Raw genomic sequence first — 14,230 nt, 5'->3', positions numbered from 1 at the left:
TGCGACCTTAATTTTGGCATTTCGTAACTTTTGAGTGCTTGACTTTGTAATGTTAATATTCTTTTAACACAATTTTTATATGTAAGCAATACAAAGTGTGTATAATGTTAATTGAAGAGAAACTCCACCTATACAGTAAATGTCATGAAAGAGTCTTTTTCACTGCAAGCTCATATGACAGTATTTTTTCATAATGATGGAGAGAAGACGTTTGGACTTATTATGAAACAGGAATTTGGTATTACATAGTCTCCATCCCACATTCTGGTATGACTTGTAAAACTAAATCTAGAACTTTCAAAGAAATCAAATTCATTTTATAATTCAAAACATGTTGGATTATAAATTGTTTGGTGCCTGTTAGTAAATCAGATTTTAAGAGTAGTAATAGGTAATGAAGATTAGTTGCAGAACTAGTTGAATCATAAAAGCTTTCTTTGGGGCTTATTCAGAAGAAAATGTAATATTTTACCTTTGGCTGAAAAAAGCTGAAGTTTTATGGTGGTGGACATTTTAGTCTGGAAGGGAGAGGAGGATTCCCTAGCTATAAAATGTTGCATTTTTATGTAGCAGTAATTTCTTCAAAAGATTACAAGTTGTTTTTGAACCTAAATGTCATGTATAAGTACTTATAAAAATTCTAGTTGTGTGACATTGTGATGAGACCGTGAACAAAAAACTCCTGAGCTGCATTTTAATAGGCATGGAATCTTTTAAATTTATCATAAATTTATATGTACAGATTTAAAATTTATACCCCGGGACTTTAATATCACACAATTCATGTTCAGATGTCACTGAACATGTAATTGTTTCTACATTTCACATTATGCTGTACTTTCAGATTGTACTATAAATCTTTTGTGACCGTGACAGTTATTTCGAAATGTTGCTAACGCTGATTTATGCTAGTTCATGTTACTTTAATTTGAACATACTATTTCCAAAGCAGCCACTTAATGCATCTGGTACTTAGAAAGGCATGAATATCCCATAAGTTAAAATTTTTACATTTCAATTACAAAGGGTTTGCAGGAAGGGGAGCATTTTCCAATAGAATAAGTTATAATCACAGAGTTTAATTTTGGTTACATTGAATCATTTGTATTTGTGGGATGCTTGGGTTCTTGTAGCAAGTAAATGTATTAAGTGTTTTTTCAATTTGTGTCAATCTTTCAAGGGTGTGAAACACTGATCAAAATTCAGTAAGGTGTTCATGACAATGTTAGCCATGTCATGAATTGATCCATGACTTCCTAAGCTTATTTTCTTTACTTGCATTTTGATTAATACTGTATTTTTTACTTTTTGTAAACTCTTAGCTGAACAGCTGTGTAAATGCATTTGATTATCAAGTCCTGAACTATATACACTGTAATGGTATGTTTAGTAAATTTATTTAATTTTAAGCTGTCCATAATAGCTCATAAATCAGTTTTACAAATGTGTAAAAATCACCTCCTCCACACACACGCAACCAGTAAAAGCGTAGTGTCTGTTTACTTTTGGTATCTGATCAACTGTTGATTATTTTATTTCCCTTTCACAAAGAAATGTGAAACTAAGAACTTTCTAACTTGCTTCAGGCTGCTGTTCATGGATCTCGATTCAAAGGACAGGATTTGAAGTTGGCATGGAATAAGCCAGTTATTAATATGTCTGCTGTTGAAACAGAAGAAGTTGAACCAGATGAAGAGGAAGTAAGTTCCTTTTTCTTTTGATTTTCTGGCAAGATGAAAGAATATAGATTTTTTTCCCCCATAAACATAGGTAATATCTGTTGATTCCCAATCTGTTCCTGTACCATATAGGGATTTGTAGTTTGATTACATAATCTATACTTTCTTGTCTGTGCTACTACTAAGCTTGCCTTCTCCCTTCTGCCACTATGAACTTATTGTTGGTTCAAATCTTCCATCATATCGTATCAGGAGCATTGTATCTCTTTCACAGCAAAGAACAAAACTGTGATGGTCCATTTTAGTAATTTATCAAAATAGGAGTGTCTCATACAAAGGTTGGGGGGAGAGTGCGGAACCCAGGGGTCATGTCCAGGACAATCAACGGAGATAATTGTAAATCCACTGAATTATAAAATAAAGTAGTCTCTAGTAAATTTCTTTCCCTTGGTTTTCTAATGTTTTGATTTTTTTTTTAAACTGCAACCTTTTTTTTCCCTTCAAATTGAGTCAATCTCAACATTTCCACCAACTCAGGTATTTTTGTCTTGGATATTTCCCATTTCTGTTCTTTAGTATTCTGATATTTTATAATTCAGTGTATTTACAATCACAACTAAAAATGACTAATTGAGACTTGACTAATTTCTTTCCTACAGAACTCGTTTATTGTGCAGAACTAGATTTTTTTTTCCTATTATAAAGGTGTACCTTTTTTTTTTTTAACCTACAGAGGGGCAGTCCCTTATAAGACTTTTTCTTATATAAGCACCTATTACCCCCACCCTCTGTCCTGTTTTTTCACAGTTGCTATCTGGTCACTCTACCAATAGCTAGCTCATTCCTTAATATTAATGTGATCTTTCTCCAGCTCTCCATACTCTAAGCATAAAGCACTTGTAATTGTCAGTAAACTGTTTCCTAATTTCCTCTCTTCAGTCCACTTGACAGTCTATCACATATCCATACTTTGTGGCCCTTCTTCCTTCTGCATTATGTACTTCTAGGTCTTCACAATTGATGTGCAGCAGTTTTCACTGTAGTTGTAAAAGTTCTCTTTCCTTCTTAATTCCACTTAATTTCCAGGTTCAGTTTTAAATATAATCCAACTAATGTAAAGGATAAAAAGCACCTTCTTGACTCATGTATTCTGTTTCATGGACCATAGAACCATTGATAGCAATAAACTTTTTGAGCAGTAGGTGTGCCCAAATGCATGTTGCCTCTGGAACCTAGAGGGTAAAAGAGAGATCCTGCTCCTTAGATATCAGCTGATTCCTTTTTCCATCAACCAGTACAATCACAGAATCAGCTCATGGTCGTTTTTTACGTTTAGATTCTTTTTCCATAGGCCTAAAGAAATCTCTCTAAAAGATTCCCTAAGATCTGTTTTTTACAACTTTCTAAGTAAATTGAACTTAAGTTAGGACAGTCTGAGATGGAAGTTCTCATGGCGAGACTGTTTCACAGTTATAGCTGTACCCAACAGTTCTTCTATTTTCATTTGATACTAATTCATTTCTCTCTCCTTTTCCAGGAGAAGTCAGATTTACATATCAGATTGCTGTCTCTACATGTACTCCTTACTTAAACAGATGAAATCTTTTGAGGTTTAGAAAAAGGGATAGGCCAGGCCACTTCAGTTCAGACTGTGCCTTCTTGGAGCCTCCAAATTTGAAATTTGCAAATTGCCACTTAGATTTCAATTTATATTTTAATGAAGCATTGGTTTTTTTTAATTCTTAAAGCCAGATCAGATGCTTGAATATGGAAAGCAATGTTTCAGTCTTGGTTCTCTGTCTTCCTCCTGAAAGCAGTCACTGCTTGCCAGTTTCTTAGCGGGGATCTGCTGAGGAAACTTCTTGAAGGAGCAAAAGTGAATTCTGGAGTTGTCTGGCTATATTACCCTGTAGATCAAACAGTCATTTTATTCGCTTCTGAGAAAAAGAATAAAAGCAAGTAAAGTAATCTACAGTTTACATAGTGAGGGAGTATAATGTCCTTCAAAAACACTGGAACAGAGGCAGGAGATTGATTATCTCTTCTATAGATGGGCTGCAGTCAGTTTCATTCTACAACTCCTGCTGAAACATCAAGTCTGAAAATTGGAGCCTTCAGCTCTAGAGAGTGATGTGGGCTTGGGGGAAAACACAAGTTGGGAGCAAAGAAGCAGGTTTTTGGATGTGATGAATTTCTTGTTAGAGGGAAAACCTCTCAGTTCCGGAAAGAACTAGGTCCCAGAGACCAGAGAACCGCTGCCTGCCTGGAAAAGGGACCTCTGATGGGGCCTCCTTGAAGTGAAGAGAAACTCAGTGTACAGACTTTTATCCACATAATGAGTCAGGTTTTCTTAATGTAATGGGGGGAAAAGTTTAGGGACCAGCTAGCTACATGTTGGTGTTTTCTCTGTGAATGTAATTCACAAACTGTGTGAAACCCTGGTGAATGGGTGAGACTCCCCTGACTTTTCATAGTTAAAAATGCAGAGTGTGTGATGCAGGTTAGTTGTTTCTCTGGAACTGGAACTGAAGCTGTAGCTTAGGAGTTAACTTTTTGTTGATCCTTTGCATTATTGTTTTGATTAACTTTTTTTTTTTTTTCCTCCTACTAGCCATTTCGGGTCTGACTTCTGTTTTTGAGTCTTGTTGTGGCCATCAGTCCAATGTGGCTCTTGTGGGAGGGAGGGTAGTGGCAGATTTTGGATCAAATCTGTTCTTTCATAAGTTCTAGCGGATCATTGCTTTTGTATGCTTTCTAAAATCTTCATATTATTGCTGAAATATTCTCTGAAATTTTACATTCAGTGTCTTCGATTCATAATTATTTTTCCAACTGGGTGGATCTTTTAGAGATTTCCTAATTATCTCCTTACCAGGATGATTTTGGTATATGTATTTGGTAACTTAGAAATCTAAGTTCTTATGTCATTTTTTCCTATCATGTTCTTAATCATACAAGTTTATTTTTCTCTTTTATCTTGTTTACTTAACCAGGTTGCATTAATTTACATTCTCTTCAGTCATTACTGAACTAGTCCCTTCTTTCCTTCAGTAAATTCCCATACATAATGGATTTCCAATCAAAGTTCCTTAAGAGCGTTTTGCATTTCTTAAATATCAGCTTTTGCTTTAAGAGAACTTCTGTATTAGTTCTAGACCATGCACTCATGAGTATTTGAAATATATACACTGATCTTAGACAAATTCTAGAACGGGTCAGCAGTCTTTGGCACGCGGCCCAGCAAGGTAATCTGTTGGCAGGCCATGAGACGTTTTGTTTACTTTATCTGCAGGCATGGCCCTGCGCAGCTCCTAGTGGCCGCAGTTCGCTGTTCCTGGCCAGTGGAAGCGGTGGGCCACAGAGACGTGCTGGCCACCGTTTCCTGCAGCTCCTATTGGCCAGGAACGGTGAAACATGGCCATTTGGAGCTGCGTGGGGCTGTGCCTTCGCCAGCGGATTACCCTGATGGGCTGTGTGCCAAAGGTTGCCGACCCCCAGTCTAGAATAACATTTCAGAAAATGCAGCGGTCATCCAATTGCATGAAAGAGAAATTCCACACTGCTTCTTCCTTTCAGTTTTGGTTTTATCCCAGCTAGTATCATTTTTTTCATTGTTTCTATAATAAATGGTTCTGACTTTCATGCACGCTTCTCTTATAAGCTGAAAATACCTGACTGCCTTAGTAGTGTATGTGGACACTCAATTCACCAAAGTATTTGACTTTTTGTTTACAAGTTCCATTATTCATAACAGACAGGTTGTGTGTTTGTATGGGCACAAATAGTACCCTAAGAGACAAAGAAAGTGGGCAGATAATTCAGTAGATTGCACTCTTTCCTCTGAGGCAGTACTGAACCAACACCCCAGAATGGCAATAGGCAATAATTTCCAATAGTCCTAATCTGTTGGCTGAGATTTAAGTACAGCTGAAGCAGGTTGTGGTACTAATAAAGATCATTTCTTCCCCTGCCAAGTTCCTGTCATTCAAAGTTGAAGGACTCTGAGGCAGAGGAAAATGGACATCAGCCACTACTGTTATCCTCTTCTGATCTGATGGTGGCACTTGGAACTGGAGCAGAGGATTGGCTCAGTGCCACAAACTTGGAAACTGACTGATCGGAGAAAACACTCCATCGCTCAGCACTGGGCTTGAAAGAGTCTGGAACAGACTTCAGCTTATCATTGGAACTGTAGTAGCAACATCTGTTTTGGAGGGGTCTGACAAGTGGGATATGGTATTGCTAACAGTGGCTGCCTTCTCCCACAGCTTCTGCTTCTGTTCTCATGCAGCTGGAACCAACATAGCTTTAGGTTCCTTGACTTCCCTAACAGGCGCTCTCCTGTGCCTTTGAAGCATTGGTAGCTTTCTCCAAAGGAGCAGAATTCTGCACAGATAGCGAGTGATCTGAAAAACTTTGAGGTCTCCTTACTTAAGGAAGCTACTGAAGCCAAGTCAGTCCTCTTCATTTGCAGGACCTCTGGAACTGGACAGTTTAGTGGCCAGAACTTCTTTGAGCTACAGTACCTAAAGCCTGGTCTGCCTATCCTTACAAGTTCAGGAAGCTAGTCTGGCAAACGGAGCACCCAGAGGTGAATGTACCTCACTCATACATTTTAAAAGCCTCACATACTTGTCCGACATCCAGAAAACAGCAGGGCACCAAGCAAATCTCAAAGCTCAGGTTGTTTTTATTCTGAGCTTCTGCCATAACGCAAAGGAACCTTACCTTAATAAGTGTGTGCACTATATGTATTATAACACTATCTTATACTAACTGTACTAGGAGTAAACTACTATAAATCTAACAAGACACTTAGAGTGCCCTATATCTGAAGGACCGGGGAAGTAATTTCTGTTTTCCACGGTGGTTGGAGGGAACTGAGGTGCTTGAGGGCATGGTGCTGCTCATATAGCCTCCACCTCAGAACATTCCCAGACACTGAGGGAAGAGGTGGGTTGGAGTACATGTGCACTCCAGCAGGCACTGTTTGGAGAAGGTTCTACCGTGAGGTGCCACCAAGCAGCACAGTATCGATACATGGAAATGTGCAGAGCCACTTGAAGAACAAAAGCCCTTAAATATAATTTTTTTTTAAATGGGGGGGGGGGGAATGAAGCTGAACTTTCTTTATTGTAGAAAACATAAAAATGGGAGACTCTCTGAAGACCAGATAATGTACATCTCATGTTTTAATAGTTCTTATGATTCTTCAACATATTATACATGTCCAAGCTATTATGCTGCTATGAGCCTTAAAACAGTATACTGAAAATAGTCTAACTCATATGTTCATAGCCACTTTGCCTGTTTACAACCCAAGGTACTTAATCTATCCCATTTGATATTTTTCCTCTTGCAAATCATAGTGGATAAAATGAGAGGTTACACCTCAACAGTTTACAATAGAGTTCAAAATTGAACTAGATAGGCATCGTGAATATGCCTGTGCCTAAAAATAATTATTAGAGTGTCTAAAAAGCTTTTCCTTTAAGAATCATGCATTTTTGCAGTTGAGACAAATGAATTCAACACTAGAGAAAAATTATGAGGAAGGAATGAACATATGTCCCAAACCACCTATTGTCTTTGTTTACCATAAGCTTACTTTCTTTCATTGTCTCTTCATTCTTCAACCCATTCTCTCTGTTTAAGGTGTCTAATTTTCCCAAACTCATTTTTATTTTCTGTAGCACAAGTCTAACTTGACAAATATTTCAATTTCTGTACACTGTTCCAATCACCTTGCCAGAATGCATTTCACATGTTATGTTTTTTGATAAATTATCTATTAGAATCATAGATTATCTGAATTGGAAGGGACCTCAGAAGGTCATCTAGTCCAACCCCCTTCTTAAAGCAGGACCAATCCCCAGACAAGAGAATCTTCAGCTTTTTTTAAAAATCAGTTTGGTAACAGCAGGTAAGGCGAGCATTAAGCATAATACACTTAGATGAAGAGGAAAGGTAATTTAAATCTCCTAAAGTTTCTGTTCATGAACTGTGCAGATGATGTCACATTAATGTTGCAGAATGGAGCTGCTGTACAGAGGCAAGGGGCTGATTTTTATATATTTCACAATATTTTAAAAATAAAATCTTTAGAGTACAAAGTGAAGGATATTAAACAACTTTACACACTATTAAAAGTTTCTTTTATTTTCAGTGCTATAAACTAACTCTGCTCTGAGGCAGAGCTTGTGGTGGTGAGGTATCATCTTCATGGGATCTGAAGAAGAGCTTTGTGTAAGCTTGAAAGCCTCTCTCTCTCCAACAGAAGTTGTTCCAATAAAAGATATTACCTCATCCACCTTTTCTCTCTAAAGTTCTGAGACCAACATGGCAGCAACCACACTTGTGTATTTTCAGTACTTGAGACAGATGAGCTTTGGGAAAAATTGGAGGAGACTAGCTCTAGTGTTCGCTCTCTGGGTCTGGGTCTGACGACCAGGAAGAGACCACCTACTCCATCATTTAGACACCAGAGACAGTAATACTCACAGTCATCAGTCTTATTTTGCCAGAGGTGTCAGCAGCAGCAATCCCTGTCTTCATTTCAGACTGAGCATAAGAAGGTCTTTCAGATCTAAACCTAAGATGAGGCAACCAGCTCCCTTTTCTTCATCTTCAGCTAACACCATGCCTCAGATTTGATATCAAGATTTGAGGATCAAGAGTTGTTGACCAATCAATGAGGATCATTCTCCTCTGTTATTCAGAGACAGAGTAGCCCGATTTATCAACTGAAGGAGGCTGATTACATTAGATTTATGGGTACTAGACATTATAGAAAAAGCCTATGTCATTCAATTCATAAAACTGCCCCCTTTCAATTCCACCTACCTTTCCATTTTCAGGGACCCTTTTCGTGGGCTGATTTTGCTTACAGAAGTTCACAAGCTGCTCTAGGTAGGAGCTGTCAAAGAAGTATCCAAATATCTTTGGGGACAGATGTTTTATTGAAGTTATTTTCTGATAAAAAAAGATGGGCTTAAGTCCAGTTTTAGACTTAAGAAATGTGAATACGTACATTCGAAAAGTCTGCTTTAGGATGTTAACCATGACATCTACAATTTCCTTGCATACAGTTGTGGGTTGGTTCACCACTCTTGATTTAAAGGACACACATTTTCATGTTGCTATGTGGCACAGTCATCGAAAATATGTGTGGCTTTTGGTGGCAAGGTGCCATATCCAATATAAGGCGCTCGCATTCAGCCTGTCAGCAGCACCAAGAGTTGTTTTTTTTTCTCCCAAGCGCCTTTCTGTGATAGCAACACATCTGAGAAAACAGGGTATTTTTGTTTATCTGCATTTGAGCGATTGGCTACTGAAAGTGACTACATGCAAGATTCTCTTACTCGATATTGAGGTTAAAATCTTGCTCTTTTCAGATCTGGGTCTGCTTCTCAATGTCAAGGAGTCAAATTTGTGCCCAACTCAGAATTCCCTTTATAGGTTGCTTACTGGACTTGGAGCTTGTCTACACTTAAAATGCTGCAGTCGCGCAGCAGTGGCTTAGGTAATCCGCCTTCCCAGGAGGTGGTGGTGGCTGGATCAACGGGGGAGTTCTCCTGTTGGCCTAGAACTGTCTGTGCCGGAATTTTGGTTGGTTTAACTGTGTCATTCAGGGTTGTGGATTTTTCACACCTCGAGTGAAGTTATACTGACCTAATTTTCTAGTGTAGACAACACCTCAGTAGCAGGGAAAGATTTTCTTCCAGAAGACGGGTTTCTAAAAATAGAACAAGTGATTTTGTAAATTCAAGGCTATCAATACGAGAAGGTGATGGAGGAGCAAGTCTTTTCAGGGGTGCTCTGTTCAGTCCTCCTTCTCCTTCATTGACAAAAAAGTCAGATGTTTCCAACGCTGGATGGGGGAGCCCATCTATAGCTACCTTGGATTGTACACTGAGCTCTGTTTTTCAAGAGAAAAGTTTGTACATCAACATGTTGGAATTAAGGATCATTCATCTCTCAAGTCATTCCTTCATATACAGGGGAAGGTAGTCTAGGTAGCAATGGACAGTACAACCACTTTGTCTTACATGACCAAACGAGGGAACTCACTGCAGTTATGTGCTGAAGCAGTTAGGTTATAGGATTGATGCATTTGTCAAGAGCGCTATCCAGTAGTGCCGCATTTAGCAGGGGAAGGCTGTTTGTTAGCAGATCATCTCAGCAGGACAGCTCTCAGATTCACAATGGTCCCTGAAGGATCAGGTTGTCATGACATCTTTTCCCATTAGGATCAACCTGAAATGGACTTATTTGTGACAGAAATCAACAAAAAGCCTTCCTTCTACATTGGGGAAAGGCCCTTCTGTATCCTTTTCTCTTCTTTCCATTGATTCAGAAAGCAGTGACGATTAGACAGGACAGGGAAAAAATTACATTGATTGTTCCAGCTTGGCTGAGACAGTAGTGGTGTGTGGGCCTCCTTCAGCTGTCGAATGGTATGTAAATCTTCCTCTGTCTCCAGATATTTTGTCACAGCTGCAAGATGGGATTCTTCATCCAGATCCACAGCGTGGGACGTCATACTATGACTACTCATGAGCAACTATGTTCTTCTTTGGTACAAAATGTATGGCTTAACAGTAGAAAACTGACTACGAGAAAATGTTACTAGTTAAAATGAACTAGATTTGTCTGGATGAAGGGAAAATCTGAGTTGCCAGTGGTAGCTTCCATACCCTGTATTTTGGAATATTTAATGTATTTGAAGACTTAAGGATTGTCCTTTAAAAGTTCACTTGACTGCTATTTCAGCTTACCACATTTTGGTCAGTGTTAGATCCCTTTTTGTATGATTCTGTGAAAAGGTTTGTGAAGGAGTTTGAGAGGATAACTGATGTTTTAGACCAAGGAGATGCAGTAAATCTAATCTGCCTGGATTTCAGTAAGGCATTCGATACAATTCCATATAGGAAATTATTAGTTAAACTGGAGAAGATGGGGATTAATATGAGAATTGAAAGGTGGATAAAAAACTGGCTAAAGGGGTGACTACAACAGGTCATACTAAAAGGTGAACTGTCAGACTGTGGGGAGGTTACTAGTGAAGTTCGTCAGGGATCAGTCTTCAGGGACCAAACTTGTTTAACATTTTTATTACTGACCTTGGCACAAAAAGTGGGAATGTGCCAATAAAATTTGCGTATGACACTAAGTTGGGAAAACAACAAGGAGTCCTTGTGGCACTTTAGAGACCTAACCAATGAATTTGGGCATAAGCTTTTGTGGGCTAAAACCCACTTCCTCAGATGCACTTCATCAGTTCCACTCCATGCATCTGACGAAGTGGGTTTTAGCCTACGAAAGGTTATGCCCAAATAAATTGGTTAGTCTCTAAAGTGCCACAAGGACTCCTTGTTGTTTTTGCTGATACAGACTAACATGGCTACCACTCACAAACTTGTCACAAAGTTGAGAGGCATAGCCAATATGGAGGAGGACTGGACTATTATAGAAGAAGATCTGGACAACCTTGTAAACTGGAGTAATAGAAATGAAATGAAATTTAATAGTGCAAAGTCATGCATTTAGGGACAAACAACAAGAATTTTTTCTACAAGGTGGGGACTTATTAGTTGGAAGTGAGAGAGGAGGAGAAAGACCTGGTGTACTGGTTGATCACAGGATGACTGTGAGCCATCAGTGTGATGGCAGCCACGAAAATGCTAATGTGGTCAAAGGATGCATCAGGCGAGGTATTTCCAGTAGAGACCGGGACGTGTTGGTACCATTATACAAGGTATTGGTAGGACCTCTGGAATACTGTGTGCAATTCTGGTCTCCCATGTTTGAGAAACGAATTGAAACTGGAACAGGTACAGAGAAGCACTACTCGGATGATCCGAGGAATGGAAAATTTATCTTATGAAACAAGACTCAAGGAATTGGGTTTGTTTAGCCTAACCGAAAAAAAGGCTGAGGGGAAATATGGTTGCTTTCTATAAATATATCAGAGGAATAAATACCAAGGAGGGAGAGTTGTTGTTTAAGTTAAGTGCCAGTATGGACACAAGAACTAACTTCTATAAACTGGTCATACATAAATTTAGGCTAGAAATTAGATGAAGATTTCTCTACACCAGAGATGTGATTCTGAAACAGTTTTCCAAGGAGACCAGTGGGGGCAAAAACCTGACTGAACTTGATAAGTTTATGGAGGGGATGGTGTGGTAAGATAGCCTACTATGGCATGTGACTCATTGGCAACTGCTAGTAGCAAAAATACCCAGCTACTGGAAATAGGATACTAGATGGGGAGGGCTCTGAGTTACTACAGAGAATTCTTTCCCAGCTGTCTGCCTGGTGGTGTTTGCCCACATGTTCTGGTCTAACTGATCACCATATTTGGGGTCGGGGAGTAAATGGTGAATTCTCTGTAACTTGAAGTCTTTAAACCATGATTTAGGGACTTCAGTAACTTAGCCAGATGTTTGGGTTGTATTTGAGGAGTCGATATATGAGGTTATGTGGCCTGCAAATGTGCAGGTGGTCAGACTAGATGATCACGATGGTCCCTTCTGACATTAAAGTCTGAATTATATAATATGTATCTTCCTCTACGGGATCCTGTCTATCTTGGGATATTAATTTGGCCTCATCTATGCCTGTGAGGTCATTCTTCTAACCATGACGAAGTGTTCTTTATTTTACTTATCTATTAATGTGGTCTTCATCACTGATATCACAGCCAGAAGGTGAGTGAGTTGCATGCCCTGATAGCTGAGTTACCGTTTACAAATTTTCACAGATACAGCAGTTCTTAAACTTGCTCCAAGATTTTTATGAAAATGTCTGAGATCCATTTCAATGAGACAGTTCCTTTCTGAAACCTCATGCTAATACATGAGAGTCTGTTACATGCTTTATATCGGGGTTTCTCAAACAGGAGGTCGCTGCTTGTGTAGGGAAAGCCCCTGGCGGGTTGGGCCGGTGTGTTTACCTGCCCCATCCACAGGTCCAGCCGATTGCAGCTCCCACTGGCCGTGGATCGCTGCTCCGAGCCAATGGGAGCTGCTGGAAGGTTCTATCCACCAGGTGGTACAGTACCATAAGTGTGAATATGAAGTCATCTTGAAGAACTTGGATTAGAAGTAACCTTCATTTTTTCTGTTTCAAATTAAAAAGAGAATGTCCACATATAATCTTTGCCCTCATTCAAGTCTGTGTAGCAGAAGTTTACTTTTTATTTTTATCTTTTACATTCTCTGACCTTTTTTGAAATGGAGCCTAACACATTTTTCTTTTGAAGTTTCAGGAAGAATCCTTGGTGGATGACTCATTGCTCCAAGATGATGATGAAGAGGAAGAGGATAATGAATCTCGTTCATGGAGAAGATGATTCAACTGATTAGAGAAAGTGCTGGAACTGTACCTACATTGCATTAGTATTACCTAATGTACTTTTGCTTGTTTGTACTAAAAGGTTTTTTGGTAAATGTGATGAAGTTGGATTTCAGAAATAGACTAAAAAGCAGCTGATCAATCCTGTATTTTGCCAGATTCATGTTTGAGTTGTTTCAGTAAATGATTGCTAAAGACATCTTATTAGGAACATATGCAATGTTTTTATTACATACTTCTCCTGAAAGTTAGAGAATTCTTTGGATTCTTTGTAATTTAATGAATTGGTCGAAAAAAGACCAAGAGTTGTTATAACATAGATAATTTTTGTTCTATTCCAGATGTGGAATGAAAATTTGCATTTAAAATCTTTGTGAATGTTTTCAGAAATGAATAGATAACAGTACTAAACTGAAGTCTCTAAAGTTATGTATTCATAATATTGCATAGTAGTATGCTTAGGCTTTACTATGTACTAGCCTTTTGTTGGATTTGTGTACGTATTTTACGTATGGGTTTTAATGATACAGTGTATGACTGCTTTGCATATAAGTCCTTATGACTTTAAGATGTTTAAAAAAATAAATAAATGGAATGGTCTTTAAAAAAAAAAAAAAGAAAAGAAAAAAAAAGAAAAAAAGCAATAACCAAAAAAGCTAAGACAATGGTCCTTGAAAATGGAAAAAAATAAAAAAGGAAAGAAGAAAGACCATTCCAAATGGTGACCCCCACCCCCACCCCCATACTCACAAAAGGAGCTATAATCACTGTCTTTTTTTTTTTTTTTTTTTTACATCAACCTATTGAATATATAAAAAAACTAACAACTTGACATGTGAAGTCTCATTTTTAGGTGATATACAATTGTATTTTAGTATATGATTTTGCAGCATAAAAGCCTTGGAAACATATTTTAAATTTTAAAACTGATAACGTAATTTAAATCAAACTGCTTCAAATAGAATAACATTTAATGAATAAGAAGAGCATTTGTATGCATATACTGTGGACCCACAGAAGAGAACTTGATCCCGCAAAGATATATGCACTAAAGAAATGTAACAGAAGAATACATTAAGAAAAGTGAATGGTAGGTATTCTAGTCTTAAGAACTTTGAGCCTGTATATTAATATATCTCCTTTGTCCTCACAAAGATTTTTTTTTTTCCGTTTTAAAACTACATTTGGGAAAA

At 38.2% G+C, this 14,230-nt stretch overlaps 1 protein-coding gene across 1 annotated transcript in view; it reads left to right on the top strand.

Moving 5' to 3' along the window:
- Positions 1 to 13,777, top strand: part of RBM26 (RNA binding motif protein 26) — a 99,024-nt gene extending 85,247 nt beyond the window's left edge. Inside the window, exons 21-22 of the mRNA XM_030567091.1 lie at positions 1,587 to 1,700; positions 12,946 to 13,777. Of these exons, the coding sequence (XP_030422951.1) occupies positions 1,587 to 1,700; positions 12,946 to 13,035 (204 nt within the window). The 3' untranslated portion in view covers positions 13,036 to 13,777. The remainder of the gene's footprint in view (positions 1 to 1,586; positions 1,701 to 12,945) is intronic.
- Positions 13,778 to 14,230: the final 453 nt, after the last annotated feature.

The sequence above is a fragment of the Gopherus evgoodei genome, chromosome 1, assembly GCF_007399415.2.
Source record: "Gopherus evgoodei ecotype Sinaloan lineage chromosome 1, rGopEvg1_v1.p, whole genome shotgun sequence".
In the NCBI taxonomy this organism is placed as follows: domain Eukaryota; kingdom Metazoa; phylum Chordata; order Testudines; family Testudinidae; genus Gopherus; species Gopherus evgoodei.
The sequence above is the reverse complement of the archived record's forward strand: the minus strand, read 5'-3'. Positions and strand labels throughout refer to the sequence as shown.